Source organism: Salmo trutta, chromosome 28, assembly GCF_901001165.1.
Source record: "Salmo trutta chromosome 28, fSalTru1.1, whole genome shotgun sequence".
In the NCBI taxonomy this organism is placed as follows: Eukaryota; Metazoa; Chordata; class Actinopteri; order Salmoniformes; family Salmonidae; genus Salmo; species Salmo trutta.
The window spans coordinates 27,825,421-27,842,391 of NC_042984.1; the positions used below are offsets into that span (position 1 = coordinate 27,825,421).

General features: G+C 43.0%; 1 protein-coding gene across 4 annotated transcripts in view; it reads left to right on the plus strand.

Annotated features, from left to right (window-relative positions):
• The window catches only part of chl1a (cell adhesion molecule L1-like a), a 118,945-nt gene extending 102,819 nt beyond the window's left edge, over positions 1-16,126 (plus strand). For 3 of the 4 annotated variants that reach the window (XM_029719448.1, XM_029719447.1, XM_029719449.1), the window contains exons 23-25: positions 1,163-1,294; positions 4,160-4,232; positions 15,886-16,126. In XM_029719448.1, the coding sequence (XP_029575308.1) occupies positions 1,163-1,294; positions 4,160-4,232; positions 15,886-16,075 (395 nt within the window). In that variant the 3' untranslated portion in view covers positions 16,076-16,126. Of the gene's footprint in view, positions 1-1,162; positions 1,295-4,159; positions 4,233-4,409; positions 4,712-15,885 lie in introns of those variants that run through there. The other variant, XM_029719450.1, reaches the window with a different exon arrangement.
• Positions 16,127-16,971: the final 845 nt, after the last annotated feature.

Consider the following 16,971-nt stretch of genomic DNA (forward strand, 5'->3'; position numbering starts at 1 on the left):
CATAAAATAATGCTACGGAATTCTAAGCAAATCTTTTCTGTTAAATGAACTAGTGTAGCTCACAGCTATATGGCATAGCCAGATCAAGGCCTAACATAAGGACCATGCAAACTATGCTATTCTGTTCTTCTGAAATAGACTACATTTTCTTCATATCTTTAGACCTGTCTAAAATAAATACTGGATTTATTGTGATGGGTAGGCTATATTGCATGGATTTATTAGACTTTTTAAAATGTAGATGTTCCAAAGGTCTGCATCATGTGTGGAAGACAGGAGATGCTAAATGTGTTTATGTTAATTAACAGTCAATTACAGTGAGGCCGGTAGTTTTTTGCTTGACAATCAGCAGCTGACAAAATTCCATGACCACCACAGCCCTAGTTATAAGAATATATAGGGCTTGACTGTACTGTACGCACAAACTGACTGCTATTGCATTTCAGTAACTTACAATGAATTTATACATTATCTGAAATGTAAACAATGTATTTTACAGTGTTGTTGTTGTCGTCGTGGAAGTAGCGTTTAGCATGGCCATAGTCCTTACCATGTGCTGCTAGCCTGGCTAATAACACATGATGGTTGTGCGAATCCTGTAGGTGAAGGTAACTGGAGGATTTCAGAAGCAGTAAACACTTCTAAGAATTTCCACTTGATTGAAGGGCTGGAGCCTGGGACGGTGTACACTGTGCGTCTCTTGGCCAAGTCACGGCTCGATAATGCTAGTATTTTCGAAGACGTTATACAGACCAGGGTCAAAGGTAAGAGAGAATAGTCCCATGGTGTGCAATTGGTAGCCATCAACTGTCCATTCCACTCACAACAACAGAATACCAGATTGACAAGCATTTGTCGACAATTATCGACAGCGTCTGTGGTGAGATGTGTTTTTATTTCCTGTGTCCTTCATTTTATATTATTTTATAAGTGATTGACAAATGTTACCAGGGGAAAGTGAAAAAATCAAACAATAGGGGATATCATTGAACTATGGAGGTCTATTGAGAAAAAAGGTTATTTTCATGACCTCAACGGACTTCCATATGGTTCACATGCCAAGCAGTTTTTGTGCTATCTGTTTTCTAATGTACTTGTTGTTATATGAGTTGTTTAGGGCATGGGGCAAACTAACCTCATTTGTCTGTTTGGGGTGGGTTAGGTTTGGCCAGTCTTCACTTGGGAGTTTCCACCCAGGGCTGGTTCATCGGGATGATGTGCGCTGTGGCTCTCCTCACCCTCACTGTGCTCATCGCATGCTTCGTGACCCGCAACAAGGGTGGCAAATATGCAGGTACGCCATCTCACCCAAACATGTCTTCCAGTGTCCAAGGTCAGTTTTGTCTTTGAACTTCGCTGGTTTTGGCATCTATTTAATTGGATAGAGGAAATAAATTGCTTTTCAATTCATCAACCGAACATTACCCTATTGTTTTCAATGGTGATTTTTTTGTTTATTCACAAATTGAATGTCTGTTAATTTCCTGATTTGAGTGAAATAAAATTTCCCCCGAACCTGGCCAACAACTTCAGCTGTGTGGGAATGCTCTTTGCATACCGTGCATGTCAATCTGTCCATGTATGTGGGAAATCAGACAAACCCCATTCAACCCTGTGTGTGTGAAACATCGGCAAGGTGCTAGAGGCCTTCTTTCCTTCCCAATTGTCCCTCCTTTCTGTGCTGTGGCCCTCGTGTCCCAGTCCGGCACCGCTGATTACTAGGGTTGTCAAAGACAGGTTGGAATCAGCCAGCTTTGTTCCCCTTCTCCGCCTTCACCTGGACCCGGCCCTGGCTCTTCTCTAGCCTTTGTGCACCCGTCTCGGCCTCACAAAGGTGCTGCCGTCTCACCCGCTCTCTTTCGCTCTCACCATTTCTCCCCTCTCCGCCTGCGGGAGCTGTTAACATGAACACTGAATATTTCATCACCCCTGTATTCCCTCCTTTACTTGTCCTGATGCTTTTCATGAAACCCCTCTCCTTTGTCTCTCTCAAAAGCCCCTTTACTTTTTAATCATATTTACACATAGAGCTGTTGGAAATCGTTTTGAACAGACGCACAAAAGAGCACTCAGGATGGTTGAGGAGATATTTTTGGTCATTTGAGATGTTTGTTGTTCATATCCTTCTGTGGTTTCAACTATGAGAAAATTACACATTTGTGTTAGATACGTGTTGTGAAATAAAGGAAACACTAACATAAAGGGCCGTAATAGGGTGTCGGGCCACCACGAGCTGCCAGAACAACGTCAATGCGCCTTGGAATAGATTCTACAAGTGTCTGAATCTCTATTGGAGGGATGCGACACCATTCTTCCACAAGAAATTCCCATAATTTTTTGTTGATTGTGGTGGAAAACGCTGTCTCAGGCACCGCTCCAGAATCTCCCATAACTTTCAATTGGGTTGAGATCTGGTGACTGAGACGGCCATGACATATGGTTTACGTCGTTTTCATGCTCATCTAACCATTCAATGACCACTTGTGGACTGGGGCATTGTCATCCTAAAGGAGACCACTCCCATCAGTATAGAAATTCTTCATCATAGGTTGAAGGTGATGACTCAGAATGGCTTTGTTTTTTTGTTTTTTTACCTTTTGTTTGCCCTCTTGAGTGGACATGCAACCCACACTATAACAGCTCAAACAACTGAAGTGTTTCCTTTATTTTGGCAGTTTACTGTTCATATATGAAGCTTCTCAGGTTTCACATTCAAACTAAATGATGTTTTGTATTGTAGATCACAGGAACAATAATAGGCTTCAGTTACAGAGTGCTAAGACAATGGCCGGCTCTCCAACTACAGTGGCTCATTCACACAAAATGTTTTAGTGAACGGCATGGCTTTGGTCTAGGCTGGTGGAACCAGTCTGATCGCTACGTTCACCATTCTCTTTCACTTATCATATACTCTTAGAAAAAAAGGTGAAAAGTGGAACCATATAGGGTTCTTCGGCTTTTGGTGCTAGGTAGAACTTTTTGCTTTTGGTGCTTTGCTTTTGGTGCTAGGTAGAACTTTTTGCTTTTGGTGCTTTGCTTTTGGTGCTAGGTAGAACTCTTTTCTACCTACAGTAGAACCCTCTATGAATGGTTCTTCATATAACCGTCTATGAAGGGTTCTACCAATAACCTTTTCATCTCTAACATACAGTATATTTTTCTAAATGAATCCAATCTGTTAGTAGTTAGACTTATTTCACCTTTTACTGAGATGTCTGTTCCAGTTTAGATGATTTAGGTAGTCTCACTAATTAATCTTCCCTACCCTGTCAGTCATTCTGAATGTGGGTTGCAGGACTTGAATGCCTGATGTGGCTTGTAAACCAGGAGATTCAGACCACTGCGATAGAGTATAACTAGGCCCTCAAAGAAAGGCCTTTAAAATTAAACTCTTTATGACAATACATTACATATATCAAAGGCTAATAAGGCTGATTGAACTGTTCATAGAGGGTTCTAAGAAGAACCCTTCATAGAGAGTTCTAGGAAGATGATATAAGGGTGATTAGTAGAACCATTTATAGAAGATTCTAGTAAGAACGCTTCATACAGTAGAGGGTTCTAGGTAGAACCCTCTGAAAAGACAAGCTGAAGAATCCTATATGGTTCAACTAAGCATCTTTTTTTCTCAGAGTACCTTTTAAAGGCTCATCCTGTCACTCGATATCTCAGGGATGGAATGCAATCAAACATGTACTCCTGAAAACCACACTGATTCTTCCTGGCACATGTCATTTGGGCAATCAAAATAATCATGTTTTGTACTGAAGGTAGGACCTGCTTTTTCTCAATGCAGGGACAATGTTACTTTCTCACAACCGGGATCTGCCACAATGTCGTTTTGAATGATGTCCTGTTACATTTTCTATTAACGTTCATGAATAAGACAATATAAATGCTTATAAATGTGTAAAAATGCGTATAAATGCTTTATACACTATATAAATGTTCCTAATTTTTATGAATGGTAATGCTTATGAATGTTTATGATTATATAATGATGAACTATTTATCAATTATTTATAAATCATTTTTCATGAAAATGTTATGAAGTGTTACGACAATCTCCTTCCCTTAAATGTAATTGAATTAAAACATTCTAAGAGTCTGTATAGAGCTTTCTGGTACTAGCCTAATAGAACATGTTTCAATCTTACAGTAAAGGAAAAGGAGGATCTCCACCCTGAAGTTGAGTCCCAGGGCATGAATGATGACACATTCTGTGATTACAGGTGAGCCATTTGCTATTGTTCTTGAGAATGGTGAGATTTAATATGGAAGTGCTTACATTGACACCAATATATATTTTCACTATAATATATTTATGATTGAGCTTTGTGGCAATGAGATTAGAAGAACTTCCATAGTTTTCATGATTTCCTTACTGTACATCTCTCTTGTCCCGAAAGAAAACCTTATATGCATGCGCTTTTCTTGGATCAGCACAGAAATGAAAATTCCCAACAGTTTGCAGCTAAGTAAACAAAAAATGTAGGTAATTGTTGTACTTCAATTGATATGGTACTGTAGAGTAGGATATTGTGTACAGTATATGTTTTGTCAATGTGTGTCTGGGTGGGTGCATGTGCACTTGCGTAAAATCACAAACACATTTGTTGTACGTTGCTCCCTATGTAGTAGATGTGCTTTAAAATGTGATTTATTCTAAGATATGTAGGACAAAAGACTTCCTTCAAAGCTGGAAAAAAAACTTAACGGGCGGTCAAAGGCGAGACATCTTTTGATGACCAAAGTCATCAAAAATCAGTGATGCACTTCCATCTCTCTCATGTCTGTGTGACCACGCAGTGCCCAGTTAATAACTCCTCTCTCATAGAGAGCACGGTGCTGCAGCTGAGGTCGAGGAGGACGTTGGATTCAGATCAGAGCCCAAAATGAACCCGGGACTCTAGCAGCAACTCTGCAGTAATTTTATCACAGTATGGCGATGTCACACCATAGCTGTGTTCGAATACTCATACTAACCGCACTAACCGTACTATTTGTGACATTAATTGAGTAAATAGTATGCTTATTGGTCATAGTATGGATATAGTTAGTATGACAAAAGTTCCTGGATGCCGTACTACTAAATTTGGCAAAATACGAAGTATACATGCATAGAACACTATTTCCGTACTTTTAAGGCCCATAATACAATTCTTCAGAAAATTTGCGTGGCTTCACAACGTTTTCAGAAAATGGCGGAAAATATGCAAATTCTGCGAGCGAATACAAATTCATTGAACTAACTAATGACAAATGTTGAGCAATGTAATAAAGTAATGACTTTTCAAATAAGTTACGTTACACGTTATGTTGGCTGAAAATTTGTTAGCTACGCTATCCTTACGAGCCGCATAGCATTACAGCAGTATGTACCGGTATGTTAGCTAGTTACCTAACGTTAGTTGGATACTAATACATCGAACTTGCCAGGCAGTATATTAACTATCTGCTATCTAACGTTTATTGACTTGATTATTAACATTCTTAGCTAAGTGGTATAGTTGTTGTGCGTTTCAATGGACATTGTTAATTCATTGTTAAATCATCAACGCTCTGGATAACAGCCTAACCAGCTCTGCTATGGTGAGTAAAATGGTCAGCGTGAGGTGTTCTCTCATTTGTGTCTGGAAGTAGCTAGCCAACGTTAGCCAGTTAGCTTGGGTGCTTGACTGCCGTTGAACACTCGGATCAACCCTACTCCTCGGCCAGAGAGTCCAGGGTGCGCTCTGAACGCTCCGAGAGCGAACGCTCAGAATTTACAGTCTGACAACGCTCTGGATTTACGAACGCCCAGAGCGTACTCCGGCACTGCAGATTGAATTTAGGGACACACATGAAATCATAAAATGTTTAGCTAGTCATTTGTTATGCTAACAAGCTAGCAAGAGGTTGCATAGCAACAGCATCAACTTCCAGTAGACAGGTAAAACTCTAGTATGCTCAACTAAAATAATACTGTTCGTTTACAGTATACTAAAATGAACTAATAGTATGCAGTATATACTCATTAAGTATGTAGTATACAGTATGTTTAGTATGGGTATTCGAACACAGCCCATGATGGGTCGCACCGGCTGCCGCACTCCACCAATAAACATAACACTTAGTGTTATATAGGCACTTGTTTGCCAGCTCTGATGTACAAAAAAGAAAGACAGATTGGTAGCAATTAAAATGAGGCCAGTGTAAACTGAAAAATTACCTAATATCATACAGATATGAGAAGATTAATGTTGGATGATTTAATAGATTATTGAAAATTATTTCTTAAAGGCCTGATATGTAAATCTTCACATCTATATCTTTAATGCTTCCCCTAATCAATTGTCTCATGTTTGTGTTGACTATTCAGCATGTACAACCATTTGATAAATTATCATATCACACTGAATTATGAATGCTAAATGGGACAGAGATAATGTAGAGTATTACCACATATTGATGGTCCTGGGCTTTAGTGAGGGTGATGAGAAATCCTTGGTACTGAGGTGACCCTTTGTCTTGTCGAGAGACACCTGCGAGCTGGCCATGTGCCCAGTCTTAAATTGGCATCTAATCTCCTTGGCCCCGGCGTGCTCCCCTGGGAATACCAGGAATGACAGGTTGTTTGTCTGGGATTGCATATGGCCACTCTGTACGGAATGAGCAGCACTCGGGCAATTTCCATCTAAAGAGATTTGAAATTGCCTTCCGTCCTGAAGCCTTGGCAATTAGCAATTAGTGAAGTGAAGGGATTGTACGGTGGTAGCCTCACCCCGCCTCCCTTGCCCCATCCACCCTTTCCCCATCAAAACCACACCCCACCCGCTATGTTAAAGCCATGCTAGCTGTGTGTGTTTCCGTGTGCATGTGTGCACACGTCTGTGAGTTTGTTTGTGTGTGCATGTCTGTGTGAGCATGTATGTGTATATCAGTGTTAAAGCTGCAATATTTAACTTTTTGGGCGACCTAACCAAATTCACATAGAAATGTGTGTTATAGATCTGTCATTCTCATTGAAAGTAAGTCTAAGAATCGGTAGGTATGTTCTATATGCGCTATTTCTATGCCTCCCGTTTTGAAGTTTTGTTTTTGCATCTTTTACTTTCGGTTTTGTACACCAGCGTCAAACAGCTGAAAAGGAAATATTTTTGGTTATGGAAAATATATTTCACAGCGGTTTAGATCAGGGATGGCCAACTTTGATGCGGGTGGTATCCACAAAAAAACCTGAACTCATCATGAGGGGCTGCAGTGGCTCGTGGGTCAGTGTACCCACATCCATACCCCCCCCCCACCCATTGTAGCGGCGCCCCTTCGTGATAGCAAAGAAAACAAAATATTTATTTAAGTTCATTTTCTGCTAAATATTGCTGTTTTAAATCAAGTTGGCTGCAATTCTACACGTTTTGCGTTGAGGCGGAGAGAAGATTTTGCAATTTTCTAACAAATTTCATGTAATTCTACTCATTTTGCCATGGGATGGAGAGAAAAAAATATCTGTTTTACAATTAATTTCATGTAATTCTACACATTTTGCCATAGTGTGGAGGCAAATGTTTACAGTTTTTAATATAACTGATGATCAATGGGCACCACCCCAGTCTGTCACGGTTGTCGTCGGTTAAGGAGGACCAAAACGCAGCAGGTATGTGCAGGCTCATCTTGACTTTTATTAACTATCAAAATAACAAACAGAAATACGATCGACAAAAAACAGTCTGGTAAGGCACAAGGCTAAGCACAGAACAATCTCCCACAAAATACAAGACAAACACACCCAACTAATATAGGACTTCCAATCAAAGGCAACACCAAACAGCTGCCTTCAATTGGAAGTCCAACCCCAATTAACTCAACATAGAAACACACACACTAGAATAACCATAGAATACATGAAAACCAAACAGTGCCCAAAACCCCGGAATACTTAAATCAAATGCCCCTTCAACAAACACACCACCCCGAACCACATAAAACGAATACCCTCTGCCACGTCCTGACCAAACTACAATACCAATTAACCTTATACTGGCCAGGACGTGACAGTAACCCCCCCCCTTAAAGGTGCTAACCCCGGAAGCACCTTACAAAAACAAAAAAACAAAAAACAAACCACAACCCCAAACAACAAAACAAAATTTCCCCTCTACTAAAAGGGAGGGAAGGGAGGGTGGCTGCCGTCAACGACGGCACTGTGCTACACCCCCCCTCCCCAACCCACCTATATCAGGAGGTGGCTCCGGTTCTGGCCATTCCAGGCAGTCGGGCCACTCTGGCAGCTCGGGGCAGTCTGGCCAGTCTGGCCGCTCGGGGCAGTCTGGGCAGTCTGGCGGCTCGGGGCAGTCTGGCGGCTCGGGACAGTCTGGGCAGTCTGGCGGCTCGGGACAGTCTGGGCAGTCTGGCCACTCCGGCAGTTCGGGGCAGTCTGGCCACTCCGGCAGTTCGGGGCAGTCTGGCCACTCCGGCAGTTCGGGGCAGTCTGGCCACTCCGGCAGTTCGGGGCAGTCTGGCCACTCCGGCAGTTCAGCGCAGTCTGGCCACTCCGGCAGTTCAGCGCAGTCTGGCCACTCCGGCAGTTCAGCGCAGTCTGGCCGCTCCGGCAGTTCAGCGCAGTCTGGCCGCTCCGGTGACTGTTGACTGGTGGGCAGCTCTGGTGACTGTTGACTGGCGGGCAGCTCCGACGACTGTTGACTGGCGGGCAGCTCCGACGACTGTTGACTGGCGGGCAGCTCCGACGACTGTTGACTGGCGGGCAGCTCCGACAACTGTTGACTGGCGGGCAGCTCTGACTGTTGACTGGCGGGCAGCTCTGGTGACTGTTGACTGGCGGGCAGCTCTGGTGACTGTTGACTGGCGAGGCTGGGTTTACGCACTTGAAGCCTGGTGCGTGGTGCTGGTACTGGGCTTACCAGATTGTGAACACGCACCTCCAGGCTAGTGCGGGGAGCGGGAACAGGACGAGTCGGACTGGGTTGACGCACTTCCGGGTTCACACGAGAGACAGGAGCTGGAAACCCAGGGCTATGGAGGCGCACAGTCGGTCTTGATCTTACCTCCTGCACAACCCGCCTTGGCTGGATGGAACTAGTAGCCCTGTATGAGCGGGGTGCTCGTACAGAGCAGACTGGGCTGTGCAGGGGCCTGATGGTAGCCGTGCGTAGAGCGGGAGTTGGGTAGCCTGGTCCTCGGAGGCGTACCGGCGACCAGATGCGCTACGCAGGCATCCTCCTACCAGGCTGGATGCCCGCTCTAGCACGGCACCTGCGAGGGGCTGGAATAACGCGCACCGGACTGTGCGTGCGTATGGGTGAGAGTGCGCTCCTCAGCGAAACATGGCGCTCTCCACCCCATACGCTCCTCCATATAACCACGGGTAGCTGGCTTCCGGCTCTTCCTAGGCCTAGCCAAACTACCCGTGTGCCCCCCCAAAAAAAATTATTGGGGGTGCCTCTCGTGCTTCTCCCTCAGCGCGTCCATGGCCTCATACCTCCGCCTCTCTGCCTTGGCTGCCTCAATTTCCCACTGCGGGCGGCGATAATCCCCAGCCTGGTGCCAAGGTCCGGCCCCGTCCAGAACTTCCTCCCAGGTCCATTTCTCCCGCCAGTCCAACTCGAAGTCCCTCTGCTCCTTCCTCTGCTGCTTGGTCCATAGTTGGTGGGAGATTCTGTCACGGTTGTCGTCGGTTAAGGAGGACCAAAACGCAGCAGGTATGTGCAGGCTCATCTTGACTTTTATTAACTATCAAAATAAGAAACAGAAATACGATCGACAAAAAATAGTCTGGTAAGGCACAAGGCTAAACACAGAACAATCTCCCACAAAATACAAGACAAACACACCCAACTAATATAGGACTTCCAATCAAAGGCAACACCAAACAGCTGCCTTCAATTGGAAGTCCAACCCCAATTAACTCAACATAGAAACACACACACTAGACTAACCATAGAATACATGAAAACCAAACAGTGCCCAAAAACCCCGGAATACTTAAATCAAATGCCCCTTCAACAAACACACCACCCCGAACCACATAAAACGAATACCCCCTGCCACATCCTGACCAAACTACAATACCAATTAACCTTATACTGGCCAGGACGTGACACAGTCGGTAATTCTACCATGCTTACTACAAGTTTAGATAGCTGGTCGCTAGACTAATTTTACCAATCTAAACAATTTCCTGACATGGGCAAATTGAGTGACTGCTGATGCACAACCAAATTTCGAAATTGCGTCTTGTGTATTCTAACTCTAAGTAAGTTGAGACCCTGACTGAGTTCCCCAAAAAATGTAATAAATAAATAAATAAATAAATAAAAGAAACTACAAAAGGATGCCAGTTGCCCATCCATGGTTTAGATGGTACAATGATTCTCTACACTATACTTGCTTGTTTTGTCACATAAACTGAAATTAGGAAAATTATTAGATACTATTTCTAAATAGTGCATATTTAATTTAGTCAACAATAACTACATTTTACAAAAAATATTCATGAATTATCTATTTTCTCTGAAAAAAACTAATGACGATAACGAGACGAGATGCCATCAAAAAATATATAAATATAACAAACTTTAGTTTTCATTATAGTTGAAGAAAATGTGATGAGACAAGAATGTCTCGACGCAATGTGGAGTGCCTGGATACAGCCTTTAGCCATGGTATATTGGCCATATACCACAAAACCCAGAGGTGTCTCATTGCATTATAAACTGGTTATCAATGTAATTAGAACAGTAAAAATACATGTTTTCTCATACCCGTGGTATATGGTCTGTTATAAACTGTGTGGTTCGAGCACTGAATGCTGATTGGCTTTTTCCCGATTTTTAAAATACGAATGCTATTTCAAGTTTCAATGTTTATTTGCCACGTCCACAGGACACAACAAGTGTAAAACAGTAGAGAAGAGTGGGGTAAGTTGAGTATTTCATTCAGCATCACTCCATCAATGGAAATATAGTATTCTTTCTAACAACAATATCTATATACATTTCAGGATGTTGTGAATCCCTGGAAATAATGAGAATTCATGTAAACAATACAGTTTTGAAAACATAGCTTGTTCAAAATAAAATGTATTTTGACACAACCTACCCCTGGTATGGACAGGATAAGTTAAGCTGCCTACAAATGTCTGTAGTGAATTAAATATTACCACTACCTTTTTAAAACCATGTCTCCTTATTTTCCCAAACACAATTCCACACAATCACAATAGATTTTTGTCTTTGAATAATTGTAAGCATCTCTTAACACAGGCTTAACACTTAACAAACACTTTGTACTTTTTAAAACACTTTTAACATAGGCCAGGCCCTGTTGTTACCTCATATCCCAGCAATAATGCCTTGCATTACGCCTGGGAAGAAAACACTTCAATTTGCTCAACTTACCATTGGCTGAACCATTGGCTCAACTTATCCCAAGGCAAACATTTTGACTATATTAGCCCACATAGGACTAATATATACTTTCATGCATATTATCACACGTAGGGCTAATATACACTTTCATGCTAGGTTTATTGAAGCTTATAGAGACGCCAGCTGATGTATAGAACAAAAGTATCTATTTTGGTTTAGGTACAATACATTCTTTTGACTTTGTGAAAATCTGTTTTTTGGACTTGCTTACCACTTTTTCCATGTGTTTTCTTCCTTCACAGACTCAATGAAAATGATGACCACTTCCTAAATATTTGGTCAAATTATACATTTTGTGTATGGTTTCCTAGAAACAAGGGAGGCTCAACTTACCCCTTCTGCTCAACTTACCCCTTTGGCTCAACTTACCCCTTCCGCTCAACTTACCCCTTCCTCTCAACTTACCCCTTCCTCTCAACTTACCCCTTTGGCTCAACTTACCCCTTCCTCTCAACTTACCCCTTCCTCTCAACTTACCCCTTCCGCTCAACTTACCCCTTCCGCTCAACTTACCCCTTCCACTCAACTTACCCCTTCCTCTCAACTTACCCCTTCCTCTCAACTTACCCCTTCCGCTCAACTTACCCCTTCCTCTCAACTTACCCCTTCGGCTCAACTTACCCCTTCCGCTCAACTTACCCCTTCCGCTCAACTTACCCCTTCCGCTCAACTTACCCCTTCGGCTCAACTTACCCCTTCGGCTCAACTTACCCCTTCGGCTCAACTTACCCCTTCCGCTCAACTTACCCCTTCCGCTCAACTTACCCCTTCGGCTCAACTTACCCCTTCGGCTCAACTTACCCCTTCGCTCAACTTACCCCTTCCTCTCAACTTACCCCTTCCTCTCAACTTACCCCTTCCTCTCAACTTACCCCTTCCGCTCAACTTACCCCTTCCGCTCAACTTACCCCTTCCGCTCAACTTACCCCTTCCTCTCAACTTACCCCTTCCGCTCAACTTACCCCTTTGGCTCAACTTACCCCTTCCTCTCAACTTACCCCTTCCGCTCAACTTACCCCTTCCTCTCAACTTACCCCTTCCTCTCAACTTACCCCTTCCGCTCAACTTACCCCTTCCGCTCAACTTACCCCTTCCTCTCAACTTACCCCTTCCGCTCAACTTACCCCTTCCGCTCAACTTACCCCTTCCTCTCAACTTACCCCTTCCGCTCAACTTACCCCTTCCTCTCAACTTACCCCTTCCGCTCAACTTACCCCTTCCACTCAACTTACCCCTTTGGCTCAACTTACCCCTTCCTCTCAACTTACCCCTTCCGCTCAACTTACCCCTTCCTCTCAACTTACCCCTTCCTCTCAACTTACCCCTTCCGCTCAACTTACCCCTTCCGCTCAACTTACCCCTTCCTCTCAACTTACCCCTTCCGCTCAACTTACCCCTTCCGCTCAACTTACCCCACTCTCCCCTTCAGTGAAATTCTTACCTTGAGAGCTCTTTCCCAACAATGCAGTGATAATAATAATATACTGTAGATAATAATAGAACATAAAATACAATAAAAAACACAAGAACTATGATGTGAGTTAAAAAACATCAGTGCCAGTATCTTATTCAATGTACAGGGGTACTGGAGTGGTTGTGGGTTTATACATAAAAAGTGACTGATAGTAGGATATACATGTAAACAGAGCTGAAAAGTGACTGGTAGCAGGAATATATAACTACGCATGGTAATATATACAGCTCATTTGGAAAGTATTCAGACCCCTTGACTTTTTCCACATTTTGTTACATTACAGACTTATTCTAAAATTGATTAAATTGTCCCCCCCCCCCCCCCATCTACACACAAGACCCCACAATGACAAATCAAAAACAGGTTTTTAGACATTTTTGCCAATGTATAAAAAATGTAATATCACCTTTACATACTGTAAGTATTCAGACCCTTTACTCAGTACTTTGTTGAAGCATCTTTGGCAGCGATTACAGCCTTGAGTCTTCTTGGGTGTGACGGTACAAGCTTGGCATACCTGTATTTACGGAGTTTCTCCCATTCTTCTCTGCAGATCCTGTCAAGCTCTGTCAGGTTGGATTGGGAGTGTTGCGCCACAGCTATTTTCAGGTCTCTCCAGAGATGTTCAATCGGGTTCAAGTCTGGGCTCTGGCTGGGCCACTCAAGGACATTCAGAGACTTGTCCCGAAGCCACTCCTGCATTGTCTTGGCTGTGTGCTTAGGGTCGTTGTCCTGTTGGAAGGTGAACCTTTGCCCCAGTCTGAGGTCCTGAGCGCTCTGGAGCAGGTTGTCGTCAAAGATCTCTCTATACTTTGCTCCATTCATCTTTCCTTCGATCCTGACTAGTCTCCTAGTCCCTTCCGCTGGACAACATCACCACAGCATGATGTTGCCATCACCATGCTTGACCGTAGGGATGGTCCCACGTTTCCTCTAGATGTGACGCTTGGTATTCAGGCCAGAGTTCAATATTGGTTTCATCAGACCAGAGAATCTTGTTTCCATTGGTCTGAGAGTCTTTATGTGCCTTTTGGCAAACTCCAAGCGGGCTGTCATGTGCCTTTCACTGAGGACTGGCTTCCATCTGCCCACTCTACCATAAAGGCCTGATTGGTGGAGTGCTGCAGAGAGGGTTGTCCTTCTGGAAGATTCTCCCATCTCCACAGAGGAACTCTGGAGTTCTGTCAGAGTGACATCGGGTTCTTGGTCACCTCCCTGACCAAGGCCCTTCTCCCCCGATTGCCAGCTCTAGGAAGAGTCTTGGTGGTTCCCAACTTCTTCCATTTAACTGTGTTCTTGGGGACCTTCAATGTTGCAGAAATTGTTTGGTATCCTTCCCCAGATCTGTGCCTTGACACAATCCTGTCTCTGAGCTCTACGGACAATTCCAACGACCCCATGTCTTGGTATTTGCTCTGACATGCACTGTCAACTGTGGGACCTTATATAGGCAGGTGTGTCCCTTCCAAATCATGTCCAATCATTTGAATTTACCACAGGTGGACTCCAATCAAGTTGTAGAAACATCTCAAGGATGATGAATGGAAACAGGATGCACTACACTCTCAAAGCAAAGGGTCTGAATACTTATGTAAATAAGGTATTTCTGTTTTTTATCTGTTAATATATTTGCATAAAAAAACTGGTTTTCCTTTGTCATTTTGGGGTATTGTGTGTTGATTGATGAGGAAAATGTTTTCTTTAATCAATTTTAGAATTAGGCTGTAACGTATTATAATGTGGAAAAAGTCATGGGGTCTGAATACTTTCCAAATGTAAACAGGAGTAATAGTGACCAGTAGCAGGATAAATAGATAAATGTTATTGGAAATTGATCATCAATGGACAGCAGCATAATGGAGTAATACATCTCATCAATAATAATTTTAGCAGCAGCGTAGGTTGTGTCTGAGTGGGTCGAGATCTGTGGATGGGCATAGAGTCAGTGTGGATAGTCTGTGGGAGAGGGAGAGCAGTAGTTGTTTGCCATTTAACGGTCTTATAGCCAGGAGATGGAAGCTGTTTAGGAGTCTGTTGGTCTGAGCCTTGATGTACCGGTACCACCTACCAGACGGGAGCATGGAGAACAGTCTTTGTAAATTTTCCGGGCCTTTCTCAGACACCGCCTGGTATATACTATTTGCTAAATATTATTACTGTAATAATTCTGTCATTGTTGGAAAGCTCAGATTCTTCCCTCTTTAAGTGAACAATTGTAATTCATCCCCCTCAGATGGTTATGACAAGGAGAGAATTGGAGCTGTAAATTGTTTAAACTTTATCCAGCTATTTAACCATAGCCAGGATTAACCATAGAGTAGGCTACAATCTACCACAATAGCAATGTTGCCAGCTAAGATATAGGAGGGTATTGTAGTTGGACAAGGATGTCTGAATTTAAGCATCTCTTAACACAGGAAGTTCGAGGTAAATATCAATTATTCAATGAAAAAAATGACTGACTGAAACTAGACTAAAACGGTCCAGACTTTTAGACGACTGACAATAACATTAGGGATTCTTCAATAAAGTCTTTGTTGTTCATTGAGAAATACTGCACCAAAAATCGAAGTTAGATATAAAATTGCGTGATTAAGATCTCCTCGGCAAAAACGTCTAAATTAATGACAGATTTCTTGAGTTATCTTAGATTCATTCTGACTATTTTCAGGAAGCGTATACTGGCCTCGGAATCCCAAAATCGAATAACAACACTGTTGCTGCTTTTTCTCGTATTTGAAGTGAAAGTCTTTTCACGGAGTATGAGGGCACGCCAGCCAAACTGAAGCATACTGACGCCTTAATACTGACATGAAATCTAAAATAGCAGCCATAATTAACACTGGTGTATATGCAGACGTGTGTGTGTGTGTGTGTGTGTGTGTGTGTGTGTGTGTGTGTGTGTGTGTGTGTGTGTGTGTGTGTGTGTGTGTGTGTGTGTGTGTGTAACCAAAATGAGCCTCTGTCCTTTGTGCTGTGTGACAGTGACAGCGAGGAAAACCCACTGAAGGCTAGCCAATGTTCCCTGGATGGGGGCATGGGAGGGGACAGCGACTATGGGGACGAAGAAGAATGCCAGTTCAACGAAGACGGCTCGTTTATCGGTGAATACTCTGGCCACAAAAACAGAGGCTCTGTAAGAGAGTCCAATGGACCCAGCCCGGCCACTGCGTGAAGAGACAAATGCTTCCTTCGGACTTCCCTCTGACAGGTGTGTGACAGCAAAGGGAAATGAATGGCATCATCTGTGTGATGCATGATGTTAATCAGAAATGTTAAATTCCTGTCAGTCACAATTGTCTATGATGCATATTTATTTTGTACCTCCACATTGTGACGGATTCATTAGGAAATGTTTTCACATTCTTGTAGACAGGATTGGACATCTGCAATTTCAATATACAGTACCAGTCAAAAGTTTGGACACCTTTTCATTCAAGGGTTTTTCTTTATTTTCACTATTTTCTACATTGTAGAATAATAGTTAAGACATCAAAACTATGAAATAACACATATGAAATCATGTACTATAGTAACCAAAAAAGTGTTAAACAAATCAAATTATATTTTCTATTTTAGATTCTTCAAAGTAGCCACCCTTTGCCTTGATGACAGCTTTGCACATTCTTAGCATTCTCTCAACCAGCTTCACCTGGAATGCTTTTCCAACAGTTTTGAAAGAGTTCCCACATATATTGAGCACTTGTTGGCTGCTTTTCCTTCAGCCTGCTGTCCAACTCATCCCAAACCATCTCAATCGGGTTGAGGTAGGGTGATTGTGGAGGCCAGGTCATCTGATGCAGCACTCCATCACTCTCCTTCTTGGTCAAATAGCCCTTACACAGCCTGGAGGTGTGTTAGGTCACTGTGCTGTTGAAAAACAAAATATAGTCCCACTAAGCGCAAACCAGATTGGATGGCGTATCGCTGCAGAATGCTGTGGTAGCCATGCTGGTTAAGTGTGCCTTGAATTCTAAATAAATCACTGACTGTGTCACCAACAAAGCACCTCCACACCATCACACTTCCTCCTCAATGCTTCACGGTGGGAACCACACATGTGGAGGTCAT